The following is a 27,971-nucleotide window of genomic DNA, read 5'->3' as shown; positions in this document are numbered from 1 at the left end:
AAGAGTGACGGACCATTTAATGATCTTCAGAAGTAAGTTAAACAACCATTTATTTTACAGTTTAAAATGTCCTCATGGAGGAACAGCAAAGTACACTCAAAATGAAGATTGATCAAAAGACAGTTTTCATATTAATCACTGTTTTAAGTTTGTTTTTTGTATTTTCTTCTCATTTGTTTATCAAAAATTATAAGTGCCTTCAACATAACCATGAGAGTATTCAGCTTGCAGCCATAGAAATATTTACACCACAAAACTGACAAGCATGGTTTTACTTTCAACATCGGTTTCACACACCTCATCTCCTGTCTCTTTCAGACTGCTTTGTTTTGTTGCACAAAACAAAAATAAGGACCCTGAAGAAAGACAATTATAAAGGGGAAAAATACACAAGAGCACAGATTAAGGACATCAGTATTTACAGCTTGGCTCAAGAAGACAGTTGAGGGGAGAGATGGAGACAGATGATCAACACATCCATTAGCGGCATGATGTCAAGTTCAAGTCACATTCTTTGCCTCCATGATTTCACTTTACCCTTTAAGATTAGAAAAAAAAGCATGCTATAGCACATCTGTCTGGAGGTCAAGACTTAAATGACCTTAGGGTGCAGTCCTTAACATGTGAGCATGATTTCAGACAGCAGGGGGCAGTAGAGGACCACATCAGGGAGAAGGAAAACCGGAATACAAACACAAACGCAACCCTTACAATACAATGGTGTCTTCAAAATGAGGATTCCATTTAAAAATGTAAAAGCACTGTAGTAACAGAGTCGGGTTGATGAACAATAGCAAAACAAAAAAAGGAATTAAGTCTGCCCTCTGAGGGGGCAAATACAAAGTCACATATGAAAATAGGTTCTGATCAAAATGTTTAAGATACATTGCGTGTGTTGAGCGTTTGCAAAATACATTTTGGCACAGAATCAATTTAAAAAAATCTTTTTGTGGATTTTACTTCTGGATCCTGTTCAGATCCTTCCCACCATCCCCCCATTTGCCCCTGTCCAAAGAAAGAAAGAAAGAAAGAAAACACTGAGATTTGATGATCTGTCTTGTAAAATAACTTGGTCTCTCCACATTGCTTCAGTCTTTAAATATTTATAATATTTACAGTTTCACAATTGTCCACAATACCCTTAGGCTTAAAGAAGATGCAAACAAAAATTAAATATTCTTTATATAGTCCCCTGTTGAGGCATTGAGTGTAAACTGTACAACTCTAAACGTCCCCTCATGAGTTCCTGGGGCAGGGAACACTTCGGGATGGAGAGTTGAGTCCGGAAATGACGTAGAAGTTGGCTGATGGTGGCAAAAGCAGTATGACTGATCAGACTGAAATGATTCTCGATCATTTTCCAGGCAATGATTTTCTTTTGTCTTGCAGAAGCATGGCTGATCACAAGAGAAAATTCCATGACATGTATCATTTTATACTTAAATCTGTACAGAGTTCACAATTTTTTCCTTAATATAGTGCAATGACTTCTCACATCATTTGTCTTTTTTTAAAAAACTCACAATCACTTTTATGAAGGTAAAAAATATCCCATAGGAAGGTCTCAATCCATAGCTTTATGGGTGCTATGAATTAGAAAAGGCTATGCTCAACACCTCCAAAAATGGCAAAAATGAAATGAGAAATCAGAAATGGTCATCAAAAATCCCCGTTTGACCCTTCAGATCCTCTCTGTAAAGGTACAGTTTTTGGAATTCAGTATCATTGAGTGACTTAAGGACTTGGTGAAGTGTAGGAGAAAAAGGTGAGTACATGCTAAATTAGATTTTTTTTTAGTCAAACTCATGAAAATATGAGGCAAATCCAGTTTACAAAGCTGGACGAGTCCAAAAGGGCTGGTGTTGGTATTGTTCAGGAAAAAGAAAATGGAGGTAATTAAACAGAGGCAATGACAATCATGAGGTGAGGGGAAATGCTGGAGATGCTGTTGAGGAGGTCTGGGGCCAGGCGTGAAAGGTGGCTCTCCGAGAATTCACACGGTGGGAAAATCTGCACCACATAAGCTGGCTGTGAATTCAAAGATGAAGATAACATGATGAGAGAGGGAACCGAATCTTCATGATATTTCATTAATAAACAAAGGTCAAATTAAAAAATAAATGTAGAACAGAAAAGGTTTCGGTAAACACAGACCTGATTAGAGCCAGGATTGGGCACATTGATGATGCCAGCTGCCTGTTTGGCCTGCAGGTAGGTGATGAAGCCACTTTTCAAGGCCTGGGTTTGACCAAGGACATCGTCTTGGTCTCGACCGCACGGTAGAGCCAGTAGCAAACAGTAGTCATTCTCCACCTGTCATGAACGATAAATCTTGATTATAAATGTTAACAGAAGAACACATGCCTAGAACTAAGATAAATGCAATATTTTTATAAACAGAGTATTAATGGGGGTAATGGCTGAAATCCATCAATCTGCAATCCAGTCTAAATTTGAATGTTATGTTTGAACCTGCCTTTCAGAGGTAGTAAAATCCAGAATACTCACAGTCATTCTGCGTGCCACACTGTCCAACTGGGAAGCCTCAAGCCTCATCCTCTGGACAATACGGAGAAGAGGACCTCCCTCTGGGGGTGGCAGGGAGCGCTGGGCCAGTATGTTGTTGCCAGAAACAAAGTGCAACTGGACAGCAGCCTGGTCGTTCTTCAGTGCCAACAGGCCTTGCCATACAATAGGATATTTCTGTACAGAAAAAGGTTTTTAATCATATTTTCATCTCTGAAAATGTATTCATGTATATTGACATTGCTCGTCCATCTGCCTTCCTACCGTCAACAGCTGCACCATGTCGATGGAACGATGTCCTGAATGTTCCAATTTAGCATCAGACCGTGGCTGCAGTGAACTTGATGGAGGTGCTACTGGCGGAGGTGTTTGCAGGAAGGCTGGAGGGCCTTTCTGTAGGGACAGATCTGGCTTATGAGTAAGACCCATAGGGGACGTCATGGGAGACTGGTATGAGGGTGAGACTGTATCCCCTTGTATTCGAGAAATGTGTGAGAGATCCGTAGAGGTAGCATGGCGAAGATGGGAGCTCTCTGGCTTTGAATCACTTCCCCCTCCAAGTGATTGAGACATTTTACTCCTGTGACCCAGCTCAGGCTCTGAAGGGACCTGATTAAGAAAATGTGTACCAGATTATGTTAGTTAAATTATGAATATGTTTTACAACTTGAAAATTGCACTGACATATGTGTTACATAATAAAATGCAGAAATATTTGCAACATGTCAATAATAATAGCATATCAAGAGACCTGTGAAGATGTAATGCCTTGGTTAGCCACGTTGTGTCCCGATGAAGGATGTCCTGGAAACTGGGATGGGAAGCCCCGCATGTCCCGGTAAACTGAAAAGGAGCCTGCACCTCCTGGATGCATCAGCTGAACCCCATGAGAGTGAGGAGACACCAAGACAGGACTAGATGCATGGACTCCCCTGATTCTACTCTCATTGGCAGGTGGGTGTATCAGCTTTCCTTCTAGTGGTTTGAGAGATTCTTTTGTGGAAAGTTCAATGCTCTTCCCCACTATAGGACTTTTTGAGGGCCCAGAGATGTTGCTTGAAGACGTTGTTCCAGTCTCTGCGGTGCGTGACTGTCTTGCTTCTACAGCGGCCTGCTCTTCCAGTTGCTGGTGTATGAGGATGCGCTGGTGCATGTCTCTGTACTGGTCCATACGTATGCTTGGGTGCAGCCCTCGGTGATCACTGTGAATCATCATTACATCAGACTGGAGCTGTGGCACTGAAGGTCTGCTGAGGACTTGGTTCAAGTGTCTGGGGTCTTCTTCACTTACACTGCTGCCACCACCACCACCTGATACTGGCCCTTGGGGACTTGAATGGGACTGCAGTACCATATCTCGGATGACATTAGGCTGCGGTGTGTTTGAGCGCTGTGGAGGCCCTGGATGAGGAGAAGACAGGGAGTCACTTCGCCTCCCGTAGCTTATCCCAGACATTGGTGGAGTGTTCATCCTGGCTTCATGAGCCATTGACTGAGTGACACTGTGAGGCTGAATTATGACGGAGGACTGTTCTGAGTGCGGGTGATGCATACTAGAATGATATGTAGACATTGATGACATGCCATGACCTAGAACAACATTAGTTCCTCTTGGAGAACTGCTTGGAGGACAGGCTTTGACAAAGGGTAAAGGGGAGTGAACAGATGTTCGTGGGGACTGGGGTTCTTGCTTTAGGTGCAGAGTTGATCGATCAGTTGGGATACCAGGACTGGGACTCATGCGGGTTCCTGAAAGTGATGGGTGGTGTGGACTCATGACTGGGCTGAGGTTAGACTGTTGAACAGCTTTGCCAATATCCATCTTTTTTGGTAGAGGTTCTGTCCCCAGTCCTCTCTTGCCATGCTGCTGCTGTATCACAGCTTGGTTGTACATAAGGACTTGAGGAGAACTAATTGGCTGTTGGAACATCTTAACCACACCACCCTGGGATGCTGTGTGGTACGGAGCTTCAGATTTGTCACACCCAAGGGTCTCCTGCTTAGTACTGGAAATGACAGGTTGAGAGTTATAAGACTGGCCTGTCAAGAGAACCCCTGTGTGGCCATAAACTGTTGGAGTTGGGACTACTTTTGGGGTAGGCGACTGGGATGATGTGATGATTGGGTCTTGCTTTATTGAAGATTTGGACACAGATTGCTGAAACTCTATATCACCAGCACTGGCTTGAGGAATTTGACTAATTTTGGCTCTCATCCTGTGAGGTCCTTCAGTTTTCTGACCGGAATAACTCAGAACTACAACACCCTCTGATGTATTGACCCTTAGGCCAGGACTGGAGCCTGTACTGTAAGAAGTAGTCTCAACGACAGAGCGCCCTCTAGTCCCATCTTCTACTATATCCATGCCATGGTAACGATTATTCTCATTAGAGTTTGATCTAAATTTTTGCTTGGGAATAGACAGGCCAATGTTTCGGTTGCTTAATGAAATTCGTGGAGTTTCCTCTGTATCATAAGGCATTGGAATTCGACTTATTACTGAGGTAGCAGGAGAAATAACTGTATGTTTTTCTCCACAATTTTGTTGTGACTCTGTCAGTGGAAAGGGTTTGTGGTGTATAGGCTGGGGGGCTAAAGGTGGTCTCTCTTCAGGATGCAACTGTCTTGAACCCACTGTATCAGAGGGATTTTCATTCTCTGACATCCGTGAGGGATCTGACAGTACAGATGTCACCATAGTGGTAGGTATAGAATTGCTGTTTGATGCAGACACATATTTAGGTTCCATTAGGATCTTTCTTAGGGTACTGGAACTAGGGTCAATATCTGAGGCCTTGGTATCAGGGGGCATTGGGGGATTTGTTGAAGTGGTTCCAAGTGCAGTTGATGCTGGTGCAGAAGGAGTTACAACTGTGACATGACATGATGGAGCAACATAGATTCTACTTTCTTCCGTTCTAGGAGGCCAGTCTGGGGAAAGTGGCATTTTGGCTGGCCGTAGAAGGGGTACACTGAACTGGGATACAGGTTGTTGTCGGACAGGAGCAGGGGCAAGAGTAGGGGTAGATGGTTCTGCTGCTTGGGGATGCTTTTTACAACTAGAGTTGCTTGTGCCTGAATGAAAAGCAGATTCTTTGGGTACAGGCTGTTCAACTTCAGGCTGTTCTGCCTCTTTGGGTGTGTCTACAGTTATAGCACTTGTGACGTCACGCCTACAAGTTGCAAGAGCAGTGACCACAGAGGCTGCTGCAGTTGCCCCAGCTGTAACAGTAACTGCTTTTGAATTAATGGTTTCTGGGTCTTCTGGGATCGACTCTGGTAACTTGACAGGAGAGGGCTCTGGTTGTGAAATCTCTTCAGCAGTATCCCCTTTCTTGGCAGCTGCACCTTTACGACTTCTCGACTTCTTCTGGGTTTTGCCTCTAACTTTACCCATTTTCTTGGGTGTTTCAAGAAGAGGGGTGTCCTCAGCTGCTTTAGTCTCTGCTATTACCCCCTTTGGGCTGGGTGTCAGAGGACCATCATCTGAGTCCGCTGCAAGAATATTGTTGATAACCATGTGAGTTTCAGGCTCCATAATCTCATTGGAGGAGGGTGATATCACAGACTCAGGCGTAGGAATAAGAGCCGTGTAAGTAGGTGGAGCTGTGAAACCATCTGCATCTGCACATAATTCTTCAGCTGTAATGGAATCAATCGCAGCTGCAAGCTCAGTTTCGCTTGCAGGATTAGCTCGCTTCTCCTCCTCAACCTCAACTTCTGGTTCTGCTATGACAGGAGGCAATATGGTAGGTTGCCCTGAAGGTGGTTCCTTATACGGTCGAGAAGGTTGCTCAACTGTAAGTTTAGCAATATTTTCAACTGCTTGTTCTAGTTCCATCTGCCGTGCTAAGAGAGCAGCTGGATCAGCAGGCAGTTCAGGTTCTGATAAGGTGTCTTCTGTTTCCTGTGCACCATGTTCTTTTGATTCTCTTGGAAAGCCTTCAATCTTTGTTTCCTCATTCTCTTGTACAACTGTCTTGGTTTTTGTAATAGTTGGAGCTTCAAATGACTCAGGCTCATCATCCTCTGAACGAAGTAAACCTTTCACGTCATCCACGCTTACACGGATCTCAAGATTTTTTAAGCTGTGTGATTTATCGTCAGTGACCTGTTTGGTATTTCTTTTCAGCCTTGGTGTTTTCACTTTGACACTCTTGTCAGGCTGTTGTCTCCTCTCAGAGCAGCTGGTGTCTATGTTCTCAATAGTCACATCAGTAGATTTCTTTACGCCAGAATCTTTTAAGTCCTTTTCCTTTCTGTGCACTGGTGAGCTTACAATTTCCGCCTTTTCTGATAACTTTCCAAACAGTTCTGAGTCAGTTTTAGGCTTAATCTCTGACTCATCATGACTTGCCAGATCAGCTTGTTCAGTTAGTACTGTAACGCTCCCAGACTGTTTGTCTATTCTACCTCCTTTCTTGTTAACCGGGGCAGATGAGTTCAGTTGTGGTTGATGCGTCTTTTGGGTTCGGGGTGAACGCCATCCCTCAGAGGCTTTCACAACCTCTACAGTAGTTGAGGTCTCTTTGACCTCTGTGTCCTCCTCTATCATTTTTTGCTGATCCCCTTTAACTGGTGATACATCCTCACCTCGTTTGACACCTCTTTTAGGTGGGCGTCCTCGCCTTGCATTAGTAGATGGAATTTGAACATCTTGCTGTATTGGTTCTTTATCAGCACCTCGTTTACGCATGGAGCGTGATGACTCAACCACCTCTTTGCCAGCTTGGTCGTCTTCATGTAGCGTGGCATAAACTGATCTCACGTTCCTGCGGCGCGTTCTACCGTGGATCAAACTTGACTCAAGGTTATGCTCACACTCTGATGCATGAATTGGTGACTTAGATGGGGTTTTAGACTCAAGTGATGCTTTTGGTACTTCTGCTCGAGGAGATGAGGCCCTTTTGAGTTTCTCTCGATCAATCCGTTCACTCTTTCGCGTTGCAGGTTTCTCAGCAGCAACAATTTGGGAAGGTTGCGAAGTGCGTAAGACTGACAGTGGTTTTGCCCTCTTACTCTTGGGTTGTCTGCGGTTTGGTAATGGCTTTATTTCAGCCTCTAGCTCTGGCATACACACCTCACTATCTGTCTCAGTTTTTTGAGATTCCTCAAAGTGTTTGGTTTCCTGATTTTCTATTTTGGGTTCTGTCTTAATAATTTCAGATTTTTCTTCAATCTTTGGATAGTCAGGGTAAGTGAATTCTGCAGTCTCTCTCTCAAAACCACTTAGAGAAGCACCAGGAGTGGGAGGCTTATCTTCCACAAGAGAATTATGTTCCACTATCAAACTTTCTCCAATTTTCACTTTGGGTTCAATTAACTCTACTTTTGTTTCCATTTCATTTTCTGGCTCTGGAGGGACGAGTGGAGGGGTTATGGTTAGCTTAGGAGTAACTTGTTTGAAGTCTTCCACAGGAAGAGAATGAGATGGGGACACCTCAAGAACTGGCTCTACTTTTTCTTCTTTAACAAATGATACAGGTTGATCCGACGATGGACTTATAAGTTCTTTCTTTTCTGGTGAAGACAGTTCTTTAGGGGAAGGATCATATGGTGAAACTGACAGGATTAATGGGGGACTGGCTGATTTATCATCAATCTTCACAACTGGCTCAGGTTCCTTATCAGACAGCACATTATCACAATTCTGTACTTCATCTCTTTTGATCTCCACCACTATTGAATCATTCTCACTGTCAGGTGGGGGATGGTCCTTGTCCTTTTGTTGTTGAAGCTCCAAAAATCGGCTATGGAAAAGCACTATGGGCTCTTGTGGTATGTCACCTAATCCAGATTCAGGCTGTGCCTCAGTAGCTCCTGGCTTAGCAAAAGGCCGGCCAACTCCAGTTTCAAAATCTTGGTCTTTACGTTCAAGGTGCTTCAAACGTCGGGAATCCTGTTCAAAGATTGAGCTGTGCAAAAAGCGAGAGGCAAACAGGTCCTGACGCTCTTGGTCCTGTGGCTTAAGTTCCTCCTTTTTATCATGCAGCTTTTCATCAGAACCGGTACGAATCTTTTTCTTTTTCATATACCAAGAAGGAATAGGTCGAGGCGCAAGCTCTACCTTGTCCTTATCTGAACAGGTGTGGGAGGTTGGAAAGCGTGAAGGAAGAAAGGACCAATTATCTTCCCTGGAGGAATACAGTGTCTTGGCTCTTTCAAGGAGTGCTTTTGTGTCAGGAGTTATAGTTTTGTCTAATGCAAAAGAATAAAACTTATTCTTTTCCAAGGACCCTGAAAGCTTCAGGTCAGTCATCCTCTCGTCACGCTCCCTGAGAATATAAGACAAGGAACTATTGGACTTGGGAGAGATGTGTTTGTTTTCTCCATCATCATCTGAATCAGACTGCACTTCTCCAGGTTCCAAATCCTGGCCAAGACGTTTGCGGATGTTTTCATGCTTTGCAATATCACCAGACAAAGTCATTTCCATTCTAAGTGAATCAGATTTCATCCGTCTTTCCCAACGTTGCATTAACTCCTCATCACAGCCAAGCAAATTTGTCTTAAGTTTTGGGAGCTCAGTGTCAGAAGACTGAAAATGCGCAGCTGTCAGGCCCAAACTGTTTTTCAACGAATCTGTGTGGGAAAATTTATCATCTGCTGCTGGTGAAGACTTTCTTTCTTTGTTTACAACGGACACAGAAATCTGGGCAGTTTCATCTTCCTCGTTTGCAGAAAAGTGACCATGTCCTATTGAGGATGTTATACTATGATATATGTCCTCATTCAACTTTTGGGAACTTGCAAAGCTGCGCTCTCTTTTTGCAGTGACTATTTCAAAGTCAAAATTCTCTAATTTCTTTCGTTTACAGGAAGAGAAGTCGTCATTGGGCATATCCTGAATTGGTTTTCCAACAACATGCATGATATAATCCTTTTCAAAGTCACGAGCCTCATTACTTGGTGGGTTTTCAGACTTGACTAACTTATCAGCATCACCAAGCTTGGGTCGGAGCCATCGACTCTGTTCGATTTGCCTTGATATATTATTCTGGTCAATGTGCACAAAGTGTTCATCTCCATCATCTGAGTCTCTGCACTTCCCCCTCTCTTGATCATTTTCAGACAAAATCTGTTTCTGCTGTTCTTTTAATTCATCCAAATCAAGGCTACCATCATCTGACATCTTAGTGAGACTGGAGCTGTTTTCACTTTTTAAGCCTTCTAAATCCATTTTAAGGTAGGGAGAATCTAATTGATCTGTAGAATCTTCAGGCATCTCCCCCATCCGTGACTGTCGCTCCAGAGAAAGGCCTATGGAGTTGCTTTCACAGTCTCGTACATCTTTTGGACTGTTAGCCGAAACCATCTTGACACATTTATCCTTGTGGTGCTCCTTTTTATGCATCCCTTTCATCAGAAGGTTCTTGTCCAACTCTGTCTCCTTAGCATTATTCCATAGTTTATGAAGTCCAGGCCTAACAAGATCCTCCTCACTAGTTCTTTTCTGTCTATCAATTTTTCCAGAGTCTTCAAAACGCCTTTTCCGTGCAGCTAAACGGTCAATATCCACAGCAATGCCACTGTCAAATCCCATTTCAGATTTTCCATGTTTTTTGGATTTGACTTTAGCATCCTTTTCAATAACCTCAACTAAACTGTGCATATTTTTGTCTCTGGGCACCTTTCCATGCTTAGAGAGATCACTTTTTGATGATTCTGAGCGGAATGGAGGACTCCTCTGGTCAGCTGAAGGTGATGCCAATCTCGGACTGTCACACCCACCCCTCGGTATTTGTTTTTCTTGGACAGAATGACCAATCAATTTTCCTTCTCTTTCTTTAACACGTGTTAACTGCACAACACAAGGCAGAAGGTCTAACCTTCCTTTGCTTGAGCCATCCTTAGGAACTTTACTGTTTTTACTTCGAAGGACAGACTCAGGGCTAATATCTCTTTCAAGTTCAGGTTCCGTCTCACATGGCTGGAGAATAGGTGATGCGACTTTGAGCTTCTTAAGCCTCTGTTTCTCACTTTTGTCCTTGTCCCCTCGATCTTTCCGTCCAGCCCGCTTCTCCTTTTCAACTAAATTTCCTCTTTCAACTTCAAAGACTCGATCCTTCTCAAGTTTGTCTGTTTTATTATACCTTTCAGTGCGTGTCTTTTCAAGTTTTTCAAATCTGGGTGGGGAGATTGAACTGCAGCTACCACTTCTTTCAGAAGATCTGCAACAAATACGACGGTCTGAATCACTTGGTATCCTCTCAGAGAGTGAAGGAGATGCAGTAGGGCTTGCAGGGCGACGAGAGGCAATGTGAGATGGGCTTTGACTACGTTCAATTGTCCTCCTCCCATGATCACGTCCACGATCTGTTTCAAAGCGTTCCCTTTCTCTTTCACGTTCCCGTTGCAAATAGCTGTATTTACGAATGTCCTGCTCGTAAGGGTCAGCTCTGTATTCTCGATATTCCCGGGGATCTTCGAAGTACTGTGGATCATAGTAATCCCCCTGATATGGATCCCACTCAGTGTAGAACTCCCGACTTCTGGCAGGATATTTACGACGGGGATCTTCAGTATATGTTCCTGGTGTCCGTACATTTTCATAATACTGTCTCTCTGCTTGAAACTCATATTGAGTTCGCCGATCATCCCTGCCAAGAAATAAATCAGAAAAAGCAAGCTATAATTTCATCATACTTTAGCATCAATAATGTTAGGTTTAATATTAGACAGCACTGAGGTGAAATTATTATTCCTTCAGCAAACTACACAAACCTTCTTTCTGAGAGAATGTCATAAAAGTCTCGAATATCCTGACCAGATGCCTGCATTGAACGGTAGAAAGCCATCTGACTCTCCTGATTGGCAAAGTCCACCTGAGGAAAACATACATTTTTAGTCTGTCGCATATGGGGAACACACAACATTACAGAGCAAATTTTCAGAGCAAAGCTTTATTTCACTTACCTTGATTTTACTGCCCCCTATCTTCCACCCCTTTGTGTCTTTGACAGCAGCTTGTGCATATTCAATGTTGTTATACAGGATAAGGGCCATTCCTTTCATTCTGTCGAATACAACCTGCGGAAGACAGAGGAAAATAGAGTCCCAAGTTGCCAGAAAGTAAACAATGGGTAACTATGAGGGGGGATATAAACAGACTTACCTTGACAACATGTCCATAGCGGCAGAAATGACGAGTAAGAAACTGCTCAGTTGTGTTTGATGCTAATCCATCCAACCAAACACACGTTGTAGGCATACTCTTTCCAAAGCCCAGCTGAAAAATGAAGGACAAAATGTAAGATTATTTTATTAAGCATTACACAAATCGTGCTCATAAATAATACTGAGTGATTGTGAAAGACAAGAATGTGGTAAAGGTGTGAAGGCAAAATTTTAAATTCAAATTAACGTGATAAATCTCACCTTTAATCTATTGTTACCAAGGTACTCGCCATCCATCTTCTTTATGGCCTTACAGACACTGGCAATGTCGCAGTATTGTAGAAAGGCATACTGTGGGGCCCCATTCACCTTCTTAATGTCAATATCCTTTGTGGATAAAGAAAACAGAGATATGCTGTAAGTAACCATGGTAATCTGAGACTGTGCAGCGTGGTAACCACTGCATACAGCCTCATGTATAACCATTTCACAACATTAACCTACCACAATTTCTCCAAAGCGCTGAAAGATGTTAAGCAGGTCATGGTAAGTGGTGGTCTTCTCAAGGTTTCCAATGAATAATGTTCGTGTGGCCTTTGGATGAAACTCATCTATCCTCTCGTCCAAGGGCCGAAACTCGTTCTCACTTTCTGTCTCTGAAAAATAAGAGCTCATTGGGACCTTCTGTGTTCTGAAAATAATTCTGTTTTTGCTGCGAAACAGTTAAAGATCAGAACTTACCCGGGCCATTCCAAGCTGTGACGTCAATCTGCATGCCAAAAAAAAGCTTCCCCTTTGATGCCCCAAGTGCTTTCTCTTGGTCTTCTTGCTGACGAAAAAAGACAAGCCCATAGCGCTCCTCCGAAGCTCCATGGATTTGTACAGATGTGACCTTTCCATGTTTCTTAAACTCATGGAACAAACCATCCTTCAGGCTCGTGTCTGCAGCAAACGGATCAAATGTTTAATTAAGTATGTATACTGAAAAAAGTAACATGTCATTAAATGATAAACCTATAGGTAATGATTTTAAATAAAATGTGTCAAGATTTAAGGTGACACATAGAAATACAATGCACCAGCATTTCTGTGCAAAAAAGCTCTTTGTCCTCGCACCGCAAGAGCACCTTATAACTAACCTGTAGAGCGCACAGGAAGATTTTGGACCTTGATGCCAAAGCTTTTACGTGGTTCATCCTTGTCAAGGGAGGATAAAGGAAGTGCTGAGGGTGCAGGAACGGCAGCAGACTGCACTGAACGTGCCGGGGAGTCATCACTGGAACTACTGCTAGAATCACTGTAGCAAAAGAGTAACATGGACTTAGATGCTGTTCCAAACCTCAGTTTTATCTCTACCATTATGATAAAAAAGGTGGTTATTTTGTGTTACAGTAACCTGCTATCTCCTTTGCATACCCAAGTAATTCTGAAGAATCTACTTATTCACATTTGTGCTACATGCTCTGCATCTGAGAAATCACTCATAGATCGTTAATACATGCTATATTACGTTATATTTGAATGCAGAGTCAAGAACACAAGACAAAACGTGTATGTGCATGTGTGTGCGTGTATATATGTGTGTGCGTGTGTGCGTGTGCGTGTGTGTGTGTGTGTGTGTGTGTGTGTGTGTGGTATAGTGATTTGAATAAAACTCATGTAAAGCACTGTGAATGTGTCTTTCTCCCGCAACGTCTCTCAGATGAGGAGGAGAAAAATACTGCCTTTCTCCCCACTTCATATTTATAATGGTGCATCTGGTTATCAGCATGAAAATATGGATTTGCATGTCAGTGGCATACTCATTGCTGCCTCATGCACCTTTTTTCTCAAACCATTCCCATGCCTGTCTCAGCTTTCTAGGCCCTCTGCTGTTTGTTTCCTTCTCACTTTCTCCTCCTGTGCTCAGACACTCCCGGAAGTGCTGCTGACGGAGCCTGGCCTGTGGGAGTGGGCAGGCAGCCAGCACTGGCCAGAAATTTCCAGTTCCAACTGGATCTCACGGAGGGGGGGAGCCATTACCCATACACAGAGGTAGGCAGTGAGAAAAATACACCAGCCGTCTCCTGAAATTCCCCCTATAGCACTACCTCTTCAAACCACATGTGTCGCTACATGTCGTTCAGACCTGCGGACTCTGCTGCGTCCAAAGGTGATGCAGTTAACCAAAAAATAAACAACTGGAGAAAGCTGAGGAAAACGTCTGGAGTGGAGTAAAACCCATGGACAGACATGCTGACATTTTTTAGACTGCAGACCTCATTTGGTTATCCTAACCCTTTCTTATTTATGGATTCTGTTTACAATTACTACTAAACAACAGCCCGAATCAACTAATAAGAAGCAATACATTTACAAGATCTTGGATGCAAATATCCTATTTTGCACAAAACAGCTAAATTAGCATGTGAAATTCAAAACAGAGCTGAGACTCCATGCAGAGACTGAAATTTGGTTGGAGCACTATAACTAAAACACACTCACAGGATGCCATGAAACATCTTAATTATAGTACATATATCCAATGCAATTCTAGTATCAGTTGTGGTTGCTGTATGCAAATTTATTATAGCAACAAAACGTAGGCTTAGGGTGTGTCTGTGATCATACGAGTGACCTATAACTGAAAGGGTCTTAATTCATTCATAAAACCCTTTTATCATATTTATAACACTACCTCAGAAATTTCATTCCTTGGACAAGAAACAAAGCACTCTATCTTGTCAAAAATATTTTAAAAAGATGATGATAATGTTGTTCTGTAAACTACGTATCTATGGTGATCTGTACGTCACAACGCTGATCAGTGGACTTATATATACATATAAGGAAACCAGTAACAACCTCAGACAACAACCTGATTGAGGAAAGACAGGTGGAAACAGCTTAATCCAAAGTATTAAACAGCAGTAATAAACCAATTGAGATCAAATCGCACCAAAGTGTGTCATTGCAGCGGTTACATGCAATTTTTACATTTGTCATTTTAAAAATGTATCATACAAAAATGGGCAAAGTAGGAATTTGCACACTTTCAGAGGTTTACACATTCACAACTAGTGTTATGTTACTGAATTAGAAATGATACTGCGACTGAAATCTTAGAAGGTGGCACCCTTGCCCATATATGGATTGCTTTAAATCCTCAAGATTTATTTAGATCAGTGACAGTGTCACATGGGAACACATGTCGTGTCTTTACAATAATTTTTCTGACACGCAGATCTTGTTTGTAACATCATTGACTGCACACCACAAACAGTTGCCCTGGTCAACCACCTGCACCTCAGTTTTGCTATATATCCCCACAAAGTATCAAAAGTATGTTCCATGAAAAGAAAATGATGCAGTATCCGCTGAATAAACAGGCAAAAAAACACGATAGTAGGAGATATGATATCTTGAAACAGTTCATGTTATAAACCACAAGTGAGGGATGTTGAGCAACAGTCCCCACTAACCAGTGACAGGAATTAAATGTAGATACAAGTCTTAGCTTGTTGGCAAAACTGGTGTTTTTTTTACCCTTTAAAAACAGTTGCTGAAGTCAATACAGCCAGTACAGCTGATGTAAATATATGCTGGAGGATTATATTAGGTTTAAGAAGACAGTATGGGAACATAATGTGAAAATTCTATTCATTTCTCTTGATAGACATTGATTTGAATCCTGATATCCACATTTGGCAAATGCTAACGCATTTATTCAGCCACACATAGCTGGCCTAAGAAACCTGAAGAAGAGTCAAAATCATCCCAGACATTAAAAAAAAAAGAATATCTCATGGAATTGTGAATAATACTGGATTTATAAAGCTCAAGTTTTCTGTAAAACAGTGTGTGTTGAATAAAAGCTAAAGCATTTGAACATTCCCAGGGAGTGTATCATCTTAAGCCAGACATAAGGACCACTGTGAACTGCTAAGCAGTGAAAAATGACAGATCGATGGCATTCCTAATCTTCTGAATTGGTTCAATAAACTTAAACATACTGTATAATTTTGTGAAATGAATATTAGCTTTCAGTGTGCACATTTCTTTCTTAAATTCTTATATCCTGTGCTCTGTCCACTACCTGTTTTAGGACTGGGATGCACAAAGGTAAACAACAGCCAAGCACTGGGGTAGAAATCTTGACAGCCAGATCAGCTTCACTCACCTGCCACTCGTGCTGCTGCTGGTACTGCTGACCGAGTCTGAACTGGAGGAGCGGCTGCGAGAGCCTGACCCACTGTGGGAGCGAGGAGGACGGGTCGCCTGACTCGCCAGTCTCTGAGGAGAGGGATTTCGCGAATGTGTCGAGTGCGGAGACCTGCTGCGACTGTGGCGGTACGACCGCTCCCCGCGCCGCCCCCTGTCCTCCCGGTAAAGGTCCCTGTGAACCACGCTGGCCAAAGTAAAGGGTTCCCTGGCACGAGACTCATAGCGAGGCTCTGGTGTCTCAAAGCGACAAGGACTCCTGCTATGGGAGCGGTAGAAGCCGACCCCGCTGGATGTAGATCCTCCACTTCCGCCCGACGTGGCCCCTGCTGATCCACCAGTTCCCGTGCTGCCAGCAACAGCGCTAACGATAGTTCCAACAACTCCCGATGACACCGCTGTACCACTTCCACTGGAAGTACCAGACCCGCTCCCAGCTGTGCTTAGAGTCCTCTCTCTTGCATCACGATAATAGTCTGTTTCATAGTGCCGCTGGCGTTCGAAACTGCTACCAGGACGCTCGTGGTGTCCGTAGGCACTGTGATCGTACGCCCGATCCCGACTTTCAGTCGTCCTAACAAACAGGAAGAGAGAACAACATCACATTACAGTTATATTTAAGACAATTAAGAAAAAGCTGTTAGCATCAGACAGTGGACAAACAAAATTGTCAGGTGTCTCTGGTGGGTTTTCCTTAATTAGACACATGGGAAGACAGGGCAGTAAAGTGTTTTGAGAAGGGTGGTTTCCATACATCTAAACTGAGAATTATTTTCCAGTTTACAGAATGAACTAGAAGGCGATTTAAATGACTAACTGGTTGAGACAAGTGAACATCTGGTCTAACATCTTTTCTCAACCTAACTGTTTATGACTCGGAGATTAAATGTAGCCGATCCTTCGGCCAACAGACCAACCTTTTATTTCTACAAAAATGCTGTTAGGTAACGGTCTATCACACAGAAGCTTGAAGCCTATTTCATTTAAACCTGCTTTTCTTTGAATGCAGAGGAGTTTTCATTCAGTAGTTTCCCAGTTCAAGCATCAAAGAGGTACACAAATAGTATACCCTACTTTAAACTGAAACACACTACATTTAAGATACAATTAACGTGGGTTATGTAGAAGAGAAAGTGGGCACAAGGCATGCATTCAGTATTCAACAGAACAAAAATCTGCAGCTTATTTCAAAGTTTAACTGCAGGATACGACAGATTTGCACAAGCATTTACATGAGAGAGTCATGCCTTTATGGATTGCTAAGTCATTCTTGTCTTGTAACCACTAGCAAATGTAACAAAGACCACTTTTTGAGGCGTTTTATCATTTATCTGAGAGGCTTTGTTGAAGGATTTTAGAGGTGACTTATGACAAGCCTTTTGTTTATAATGTTACACAACTTGGCACCACTTGTTCTCCTGAAAGCTCTTCAAAGCATCTTTTATGAAGATGCGCATTAGAAACTGCAAATAAGAACATTCTGTTCAGACCTGAACATCCTCTTACTGAATAAAGCAATCAGAATTTAATTTGGTAATACGACTGCTGTGTCATTACAGCAGTCATATTACCCAACTCCCTGTAATGAGCAGGACAGGACAGCAATTACCACTGTTTGAATTCAAATCAAATTATAATCAGCAAATTAGCCATGATGTTCCAACACAGGGCAGAATATGCTTTAATATAACTACAGTTACAAACTCTCATTAAACGGATTCTTTTTATGTTTCCTTCTTTGTCCACTTCAAACACAGGGACAGAAAAATATGAGATTCAAGCCAAAGCCACATTTTAATTGCAAAAAAACTTCAAGTACTAATGTGAAGTTAATATATCTTCATAATTTACTGCAAAAACATACAATATCTTTGTGCCTGTGTGACAATGCAAAACACTGTATACATATATATGAAATAAGATGCAACACACTCAACTAGAAATTAGATCTTTAAGACTGGGGACTGGGTGCTGGAGGACAGCACACACTTTGGAATATTAAAAAAAAAATTGGACTGTTGTCTTAGTCTTTCTTTTTTTTACTGTGTGTGTATGCATGTAGGTATGTATACGTGTGTGTGTGTACATAAACTGTTTGAGAAACTTACTACCAATCCTACAAAAATATTATATTCCTGACATCATGCTTTTACTATGTGACTTGTATCTAAGACTAGAAAGATTTATTAGTATAAACATGCCTCTATGATCATAGAAACCAAAGCTCTGCAGATGAAAATCTTAAAGGTAATGGGGCGTTCAAATCGGAAATTAATTTGTTCATGAAAACCAACCGATGTGCATGGCATCTGTTTGGACTATCGTTCTACTGCCCGGATCATCTAACTGCAGCACCCTTTTGTTTGACTCTGGGCAGGGTCAAAGGTCCCTGATATCCTCACTGCCTACTGCTCTTATCTCCAATATTTCCTGTCTGCTTCCAGCTATCCTATGAAGGCAAGGATGGCTGAACGAACTGTCTCAAAGAAAGAAAGAGTCGCATACATTGAACCTAAGCTTCAATAAAATGATGATGATGATGTTCTGCCTCATTTCAGGGTAAAATTCAGATTATAATATCAAGTATGAGAAAAAAAAATAGTCTAACCAATTCCCTCGATAGAATTTCCACATTTCCCATGCTGATAATTAAGTGAGGCATCCAAATCTTTCGGTTCTTTGATTGATTTGGGCCATCAGATGTTTTGATTACATCTGTGTAAATTCTGTCCAAATTTGGCTTGCATGCTGCTTAACTCTCGACGCCAACAAAGAACTGTAAGTACAAATCAAAGACACTTTCAACATGGAGAAACTTCAGAAACTGTTTATCTCATTAAAGAGGCGTCAGCAGCCTTTGGTTAGTATTTTCCCCAATGACAGCGAAAATGAGGGCACAATGCTTTGTGCTTTGAATCTCAAGCAAATGTTTGTGATTAGCTCCTTCATCGATACGTTGCACATTTTATGGTCTTCCTTTTGTAATGTTTTCAGTTTTATGATTGTTTTTGTGCTTCACAGTTTAGTGTTTCCACTAGAATTGGTCCAGTTGTTTTGGGTAATGCCAGAAATTGAATAGCAGTTAATAGAAAAGCACATTTCAATCTTTTTCAATGCATTTCCAATATATAGTCTTGGGGTCATTGAAAGCAAACATCTGAGGAGCCAGATACTGTATGCTATTTTCCACAGCTAAAAATAGTTCCTGAAATGAGCTGCCTGCATCTCAGTCTGAGCTTTAGAAACCAAGTAACGTGGGTTACAAGAGGTGCTAACAGGAGGCTGCAGCCATTTCTCTGAAGATATATGACACAGGCGTCTTCCTGTGCATCACTGATGCCCTGTGATGTCCTGAAAGGCATTTTGGTAAATGATCCATAAGATGAGCTTCTTAAAAATGCTCAACCTGACCTTTACACCTGACAAAAAATGTGTCACGCATATTCACACTCACAATTTACGGCCATACCTGAGAGGACTTTGATAGACTGCTTTCACCCCCTAAGTTTACCCTCTGTGACAAATAACAAACACCTTCCCCAGCCAAAAATTGGCATTTTAGAATTATTTAGATACTCTGTGATGTGGCCAATCTGGAAATATTCACCAGTGAAAAAAAAACCTGACACTGTTTACGCTAGACCTACAGACACCAACGTTGTTTTACGTCATAAATGGAAATCAATCATTAAGTCTTTCCACTGAAGGCTTTTATGCCACGGGGCACGAGAACAAAAGGCTGCATGGATGCACAAAGTCTCCTGGATGTTGAGGATTAATTGGTTTAGGACACTCACACTACGTCTGTATTTCTCTGCACTATAGATAAGGTACGGCGGGTCAGAGGCAAATTCTGTTTCAGCTTATTTGATTTAATCATCTGTGTGCTTGATTCATGAATAACATCTATGGCACAGCGATGTCTGCTGTGAAAGTGATGGATTACCTTGACCCCCAGATGCTCTCAAAAATGCTAATTCGGTGGCGCAGGCTCACTGCTCAATAGACAGCCTTCAATTTCACTTCAATTTCACTTTACAGAAAACAGGTTCTACATTATTCATGGAGCTTAAAAATAATTCAGTTAGAAATTTTTGGGGCTGAATTTCCATCGGTGTTTGATTATTAGTCTGCTCTGGTGCATGCTAAGCACATCAACTGTTTGGGGATTATGTGAACGGCATAATTACGAGGATGCATTCCAGCAGCATGCTCAAAAGGCATCTTATGTGGTGGCTCAGTCATGCGGGAGCAATTTAAAATTTCCAGGTCTGTAAGTTTTGGAAATTTACAATGAGTAGTTCACTGCTAAACATCGCTGTGCTATTCAAGACAACAGCTAACTGTGCAGCTCTGGAACATCCTTTTGTCCTTACGGGCTAAAGCACAAAACAAGGAGCATAAATCATTATATCATGATATTGATATATTTTGTGATATAGTGCATTTTTAGGAAACTCAATTGAAAAACCATTTCTAAATAAAATAACCTAATTGGAATGTCTGTTTTTGGTTAATCCGGTGAATTAAATACCTGACGGTTCAAAGTAATCCATCAAACTGAAGCAACAATCCTATAAACCCAATACTGCCATGAATCAGTCCTGCTCATTGATTTAACGCTGCCTGCAACAGTCTAACACAGCCAGACAGAGCCGCAACGATTCATCGATTAGCTGTCAATTATTAAATTAATCAGCAGCTATTTTGATCATTAATGAATCCGTTTGCGTAATTCTTTTATGAAAAAGAAGTTTGATTATTCTGATTCCAGTTTCTTAAAAGTGAGTATTATCTGGTTTCTTTACTCCTCTGTGACAGTAAACTGAATATCTTTGGGTTGTGGACAAAACAAGACATTTCAGGACGCCATCTTGGGCCTCGTTGAACAACGATTGACATTTTTAACGATTTTCTGACATTTTATAGACCAAACAACTAATTCATTAATGGAGAAAATAATAGACAGATAAACTGGCCGTGAAACTAATCTTTAGTTGCAGCCCTACAGGAAGAAATGAAAAAGCCATAGACACCACAGAACAAATGGTAGAGAAAAATCTGTCCGTCTGCAAATTTCACAGCAATTATCATTTTATTGGCCAACCCTACACAGAGACCTTTAAATCCACTTGAATGTAATCTCTCCACCTGCATATTTCCCGTGAACGACTACGGTCAACTCTCTAATAAAAATGAAATGCTACAGAAATAATCTGAAATGACTTATATTTCTCAGGAGTTGAAGCTTTAGTATCAAATTTTGAGTCTGCACCCCGTGACAAGTTATAAAGTATTCATCTCCTACTCCTGTCCCATAAAAGGAAGCTGAGGACCTTTTAAAACTGCAAGGCAGGAACAAAAGACACAAGGGCTAAAGGCTGGAACTAATGGTTATTTCATTATTGATGACTGCGAAGATTATTTTTTTAATTAATCGATCAATCATCTAGTCTACCTCTGCTGCTACTTTCTTCCAGAGACGAAGGTGACATTTTAAATGTTGTTTGGTTCAACTAACAGCCACTTAAAAATGATCTACAAGAAAATCCAGCAAATGTTTGGTATTTCTGTTTGATTCAAAACTTAAATCAGTAATTAAATCCTTTAACAATAAGAGATAATGTCATAAAAATCTGAAACTGTGACCTAGACAAAGATGTTAATTTAATCATTTCATTCTGTTTTTTTTTTTTTATTAGGAAATACAGACAGTAAATTCATATATATATTTTCATCTTTGAAATGTTCGCCTTTTATGCTTTCCATTTTTTAGAATGCTTTTTTTTACCCCTATTGTTTATGAATATTATTGCTTTTCACTGCACATACTGCAAAAAGGCGAGTCTTTGAATCTTAATACGAGTCCACATCCCAACCTCGTGCTACATTAATACCATGGTGTACATTAAAGGGACATTTGTTTACTTTGATCACTCGTCATGAATAACAGCTGCAAAATGGATTTATTCATTATAAGGAGATCGGGAGGGAGAGCAGCTGAAGGAGGGGTGAGGTGAGGGGAAGAGAAAGCAAAACAATTCAAGGTAAGGTATAGATTTCTGCATATAGACACACAGGCAGTAATAACAGTCTATATACCAGCTACTTCGGTTAGTGGGGAAAATGGAGAGAGACTGGGGTTCAAACTAGGGGGTTAGAGAGGATAGCTAAAATACACAGGGCAGGACATACCAACCTTTTGAGAGAGTGGTAACTTGACCTATAATTCCAAATACAATCTAGGGAGACAGAACTTTGTGAGCAGAAAAAATGGGCAAAAATGTTGAGTGGAGAGGGGAAAAAACTGAAGCAAACTAGAAAACGTAATCCTCATCCTCAGGGCAGGGGACCATGTGTACTTGATGAGCTGGAGTGTCCATTTTGATTAGATGGGTGAAAACAAACATGACCTTGTAAGGATCCACATTCGGATGTTTTGTATGCTGGAAAATGTTAATTTGTGTCCATATATCCATCCACAACACCTGGGAGGGGAAAAAAGAAGTAAAAAAAAACAGTTGCACTTGAGTCCAGCAAAATAAAAGCATGATATCCAGGAGTTCATCTTCAGTAAAGCAGCGTGCCACCTCAACAGCAATGATGGAAGAGATGGGAAAACTAAGTCTTGCATCTTCATTTGTGAAGTCCTGCACATTCCACTTTGGTCAAACTGCAGTGAAGCAGTCGAATTCCTTTGGCAGAGGGACAAAATCTGGCCATGACAGATTAAGAATAAAGAACGTGTCTCTAAACCATAATCCAGATTCTTGCACATAGTAGGACTGTATTCATTCCCAGGATGGACTTTTGTAGCTTGTGGATGTTCATGTCTGTTGTCTTCCTCCTTTATGAACAGAGGAGCCTGCACGCAGTCCAAAGCGGAGCTGAGTCAATGAAAAACGCAGTTCATGGGTGCAATTCAGTTCTGATTCTGTATGTGACTGTATCCAAGGTTTAGTTATAGTTCCACACTCAGGAAAGGAGCAGGTAATCCACAGACATGACGTAGGTTATCTCCAACAGCAACTTTCCAGTCTGAATTTCCAGCATTCTTCTCAGAATTGTATGATCCAAACATAGTCCGTGTCGGTCCTCATTAAATCTGCGAGTCCGTTGTTGAAAAGCAAAAATAATCTCCACAAAAATAAGGTGGGGAAAAAAGTCATTTGCTCACTTGTTTTTGTTGTCTCTACTGAGGTGCATCACCAGTAGAGGTCTCCCAGCACTCAAATTGTAATGCCCTGATTTTAGATATAATCCCAAATAAAACAACAACAAAAAAAAACACAAGAACCAAGAAAGCAACCCATACCTTTAGCATGATAGCATATCCTTAAGGTGTCTGGCCAGTGTTAATCCAACAGAGGGGAGTAAATATCCTGTGTAGGTTATCCACATGACTCCAGCCCGCGAGAGAAGTGAACACCTCCATGAGGTGTGCACGATTATTGAAAACCAAATTAGACTAATCCAAACAATGGTGTCTTATACATATAATGTGTGCTCTTGGATGTTTTGTTACATGAGGAAAAAAGGGTGACATTAATCCACCGAGCAGGGCACGTAACTCCAGATTAGGGGAATCCCAGGGATGGCCGCTGGACCACTCTCTCTTTCTCTCTCTCCCTCTTTCTCTCTCCCTCTTTCTCTCTCTCTCTCTCTCTCTCTCTCTCTCGCAATCTCCAATAATCCTGGGAAATTTTACGATATCCAATCTTTGCCCCGCATTTTCCACAAGAGATATATCCACCTCACAGAGATCTTTTGGGTCACAAAGATAATCCCCTACATCCGTTTAAACTACTGACTACTCATGTACGTAATCGATTAACTTGTGTGCAATCGTGCCCTCACTTATGGAATATCTCGGTATACGAAGCCAGGAGCGCCCGTCACGCTCCGAGGACTTTAGAGAGGATCCCTATGAGATTGACACCCCTCCCCAAACCAGTATAATGAATAGATGGTGGGGAAGATGCTTGGAGGTAAGGTGTTTACCAGAAACTATGGTTTCCCCTGCCTTCAAAGAAACTTTGTCCACTTACCCGTCTAGTCTGCGTTCATAGCGTCCATCTCTGCTGTGGAGCGACGTGGGGGGCCCATACACGGCCCCCCCTGCCGCCCTTGTGAACCCTGATACATCCCGGCCACGAGAGCCTAAGGACAGACTATCGTCCAGCCCTCTCGCGGCACTCGGAATCGTGCCTGGTTCATTGTAATCAGTGCGCAGGTCTCTGTCCCCCATCTTGTTGATAGCATTGTGAGCCTTCTGAGCACTCTTAATGTCCACAAAATCCACAAACGCTGCGACTCCACCTTCTGAACCCCGCTTGGGCAGGACCTTGACACTCTCCACACGTCCATATCTAAAAGAGACGACAATGGAAAAAACAAGGTCATCGCTCACTTCTGGACTGCACTTATGTCGCATCAGTGTTTAAGCATTTCAGTTTAAACTCAAAATAATGTCATTTCCCAAAAAGATGACACCTTTTTTCTGACTGCAGTGAGTGCTGAATGTCAATGTGTGTGTGTGTGTGTGTGTGTGTGTGTGTGTGTGTGTGTGTGTGTGTGTGTGTGTGTGTGTGTGTGTGTGTGTGTGTGAGAGACAGAGGAGGGGTGGGAGGTAAGGTGGCTTTTCTACTCGTCTTTTCTGCTCTGTGGTACTTTCTTACAAGGCAACAGTAACCCAGCAACTGGTCGTGGAGCCTTGGCACACTGCATGCTAATAAATGCATATATTTCCTAACATTAGCATGTTCAGGGGGAGCTCTCATGAGCTCACGGCTGCTGGAAAGCGTATGGATGAGGTTTGGGCGTCGCATGAAAAGACGTGGCATTTCCTGACGAGCTGTGTGTGGATTTATTTATCTATCCTTTTAAGAAAATCAATAATGACTATGCGAGTCCCTCTGTTTCACTGTAAGGAAAAAGCACTTTGGGTGCATTTTTACATTTCGCATTTCCCCCACCTCAAAATATAAAGGAGTTTTAACAGATGAACATGAGGCCAAGTGTTCCATTGTTCCTTAATAAGCCTGTAAATACCCCGTGAAGTGATGGCTGAATTGACTGATGGGAAGCCTATTACACTAAATTTACAAGCCCAGTCTGGGATTACAAAGCCTGCTATCATCCTTATGTGCTGACTCCCACCCCCCCTTCCCCAAAAATCCTTCTCTCGGGTGTGTATTTCCACTGTCCGACAGAGACAGTAGGGTGCCCATAAATTTATTGGCATGCCAGTTCCCAACATTGAACAGCTTCCGACGCCATTTTAGAAAAGCTGTTCACACTGCTTACTCATTCTGCCGTCCCCCATCTTCAATGACTTCTATCACACATTGGGCTGTCATGCACCTGCATACTCCGGCTACCTCTGGGTGAGCGCTGGAGCTGAGGCAGCATGCTGAAAAGGGCTCGCCGACACACTTTCCCCTCAGCTATTGCAATAACATGCAGCCAGGTCACCATCCCCCAGACATAACGTTGCGCACATCATGAAGCAGCCTAATGTAAATAAAACGGCGCACAGGTAGCCCATTATTGTGCCTTCTGCAGCAAGGCTGCACGGATCAGACACGAACCATATTTGTAGTTCACTCATTGCATCCGTCTGACGCAAATTACAAAACCAGAGTGTGGAGCGCGAAATGAATATGATCAGTTTATGTATTTTAGAGAGTCGTATGTTGGGGGCACGCTGTGAGACAAACGCGCCTTTCGCTCACAGCTGCGTTAAGGACATGTATGATTTATGGTGGTAATTGATCAGCTTTCGTCCGATATGGCGACGCCTACACAGTAAAGCTGCTCATATAGGTGGACTGTGATGTTTTTCAGTAGGCTGCTCTCCTGCACATATGCACGGAGAGGCGGGCTGCTATTTCCTTGACAGCCGAGAAGAGAGAGGCGAGAGCGCGCAGGCAAACGTTAGAGCCACACAAAAATTCATATTTACATTTTTTTTTTTCCTCCGTCCAAGAAAGACAACAAAGAGCCAAAAGCCCATAAATGGTGCACGGGTTTGCTCCAATATCCCAAACGAACAACAAAAAAAGCACAGATGGAGTTCAATTTGAATATCGTAATTAAAATATCGATATGATTTCCCTTAAATCGGATCACGCTGCAGGCTGTGCAAGTCAGCAGCTGGGGAGGGGGGGCAGCAGCAGCAGCAGCGCGGTGGTAATGCAGCAAAGACGATCATTTCTGTGTTCATACGCGCACAAAGTAAACACAAGTAGGCGAGCACAACGTTACAGTGTTGCACATCAGAGTACACGGCAGCCTGTTCAGTCACAGCCAGTATGCAACAACGTTGCCGCATGGATGGCGGCGTGATGTCGCGTCACCTTTTAGGTTTCTCTCACTCGTGTTTTACTTGGGGGGAAAAATCCGGTTCTTGCAACAGCGACAGCGCACTCTGATAGACAGGTACACAGTATGCTAATGAACCATACTCCGAGCACAGGTTTGGCTGGAAGCAGTGACCTGATAAACTCACGGAGTCAAGTGAAACACCGGGTCCCTGATTTGCTCCGGCACCACAAAACACACGGCATCAGACTTCACAGGCTGATGTCTGCCGGAGATGCAGACTGGGAAATGCATAGCTCTTACAATGCTAGCAGCTCGCCAGGTTGGCTGAAGTTTGTTTACACTGGCGCTAGGCTGTTAGCGTCCACGCTACTGAAAAATGTGTTTTCTGTACGGTGGCCAGGTGGAGAGATAGGCTCCTTAAGAGTCAAACGATAACCTGGTGGGAAGGCACTGCCACACAACATGGGAGGACAAGTAAAGTTATCACCTCGCCTGCAAGTTAGTAACCGTGTCAAAATGGCAAAACCATATGTCCGCTAGCTGGGTGGTGGAAGCGTGCTAGCAGCTTTCTTTCTTATCTCAGCTGAAATGCAGCGCAGTGTTGCTGCTTACGGAGAGCTGACAGCACAGTTGCCAAATGGGACTTTGCTACTGGGGAACCTCCTGCTTCATCCCGACTTCACTAAAATGTGACACAACAGAGAGATGCTGGCCGCGCAGCACTTCGTCGTAACGCCAAACACACACAGAGAGACACATACACACACACAAACACACTTCGCTCATCAGCGTCTCTACTCACCGCTTGAAGTGCTCAATGATTTTCTCTTCTCGTACATTTTCGGGTAAATTTCCCACCCATAAATGTCTGGTTTCCCGGACCATACTGTGTGCTCCTGCTCCCCTATCATACAGATGAGTTTGCTATGTCAGTTTCTTCCCGTGCAAAATGGAAAAGGTTTGCAAAATAAACGCCGGACAAGAAAGACAAAAAAAATGTTCGGCGCAAATCATTGACTGGTCGTTGTGTGACCTAATGTAAACCATTAGGTTGGATCCCCGCACGCTGTTTGATACTCTTCACTGTTAAAGCGCGGTCTTGTAGCTCATGAACGCGCACCGGACTGTTCCCGTGACTAGGCGCGTCCCTGACACCATGCGACCTTTGGGTGTCGAAAGAAAGCATGTAGCTTCCTAAAAAGATGCAGCAACTTCGCTTGTAATGAGAGGCACACCGCGCAGGCGTGGCTTTGTGTGTGAACTTTTTTTTTTCTCCCCGATGAGATCGTCTCGCGGCGCTGCGCATGCGCGAGAAAACCCCTGGTTGAATGAAGGTGCTTTGACATCTGAGAAGGTTTGACTCGCAGGAGGATCCCATCACTGCTGGTTGGGAATGGGCAAGGTGAGGCACTTTGCATACAGTGAAACTAAACGAGCCCGAGCTTGGTGTTTTTAGAATTTTTTTTTTTTTTTATTCCAACAACCTACATTTTATTTTTGTCAGTGCACAAAAAAAAAACATAACCCCAAAATGATCAAGTAAGCCACAGGCCCACATTTTAGGTGAAGCAATCAGGATCACTGCTTCTAGCCTGACAGTTTGTTGAGGCACATCAATCATCTATCCATGTGACTCAATGCTAATAATTACAGGGTGTAACTGGGATGAGCCCAGCGTGTGCTCGGCTCCAGCCTCACATGAGCCTGAACAGAATAAGCAGTTTGAAAAATAGATGGATGGGCTGATTACCATTTAGATGCCACTAATTGCTTCATTGCTTATTTGTTGTTCTTTATTGAGG

General features: G+C 42.5%; 1 protein-coding gene across 2 annotated transcripts; it reads right to left on the bottom strand.

Annotated features, from left to right (window-relative positions):
• Positions 1-27,390, bottom strand: spen (spen family transcriptional repressor). Of its 2 annotated transcripts, none has more exons than XM_070967642.1 (15): positions 26,972-27,390; positions 23,892-24,212; positions 15,803-16,417; positions 12,783-12,940; positions 12,385-12,585; positions 12,148-12,299; positions 11,905-12,030; positions 11,642-11,755; positions 11,443-11,556; positions 11,251-11,351; positions 3,278-11,126; positions 2,791-3,135; positions 2,509-2,703; positions 2,155-2,313; positions 1-2,028 (listed from the first exon to the last, which is right to left on the bottom strand). In XM_070967642.1, exons 1-15 carry the CDS (start codon positions 27,052-27,054, stop codon positions 1,897-1,899), a joined length of 10,665 nt encoding a protein of 3,554 aa, XP_070823743.1. In that variant the 5' UTR covers positions 27,055-27,390; the 3' UTR covers positions 1-1,896. The 2 variants fall into 2 exon arrangements, with proteins under 2 accessions (XP_070823743.1, XP_070823744.1); XM_070967643.1 differs by having other exon boundaries at positions 22,043-24,212; positions 26,972-27,270.
• Positions 27,391-27,971: the final 581 nt, after the last annotated feature.

The sequence above is a fragment of the Chaetodon trifascialis genome, chromosome 8 (genome assembly GCF_039877785.1).
Source record: "Chaetodon trifascialis isolate fChaTrf1 chromosome 8, fChaTrf1.hap1, whole genome shotgun sequence".
NCBI lineage: Eukaryota > Metazoa > Chordata > Actinopteri > Chaetodontiformes > Chaetodontidae > Chaetodon > Chaetodon trifascialis.
Note: the sequence above shows the minus strand (reverse complement) of the source record. Positions and strands in the feature narration are given on the sequence as shown.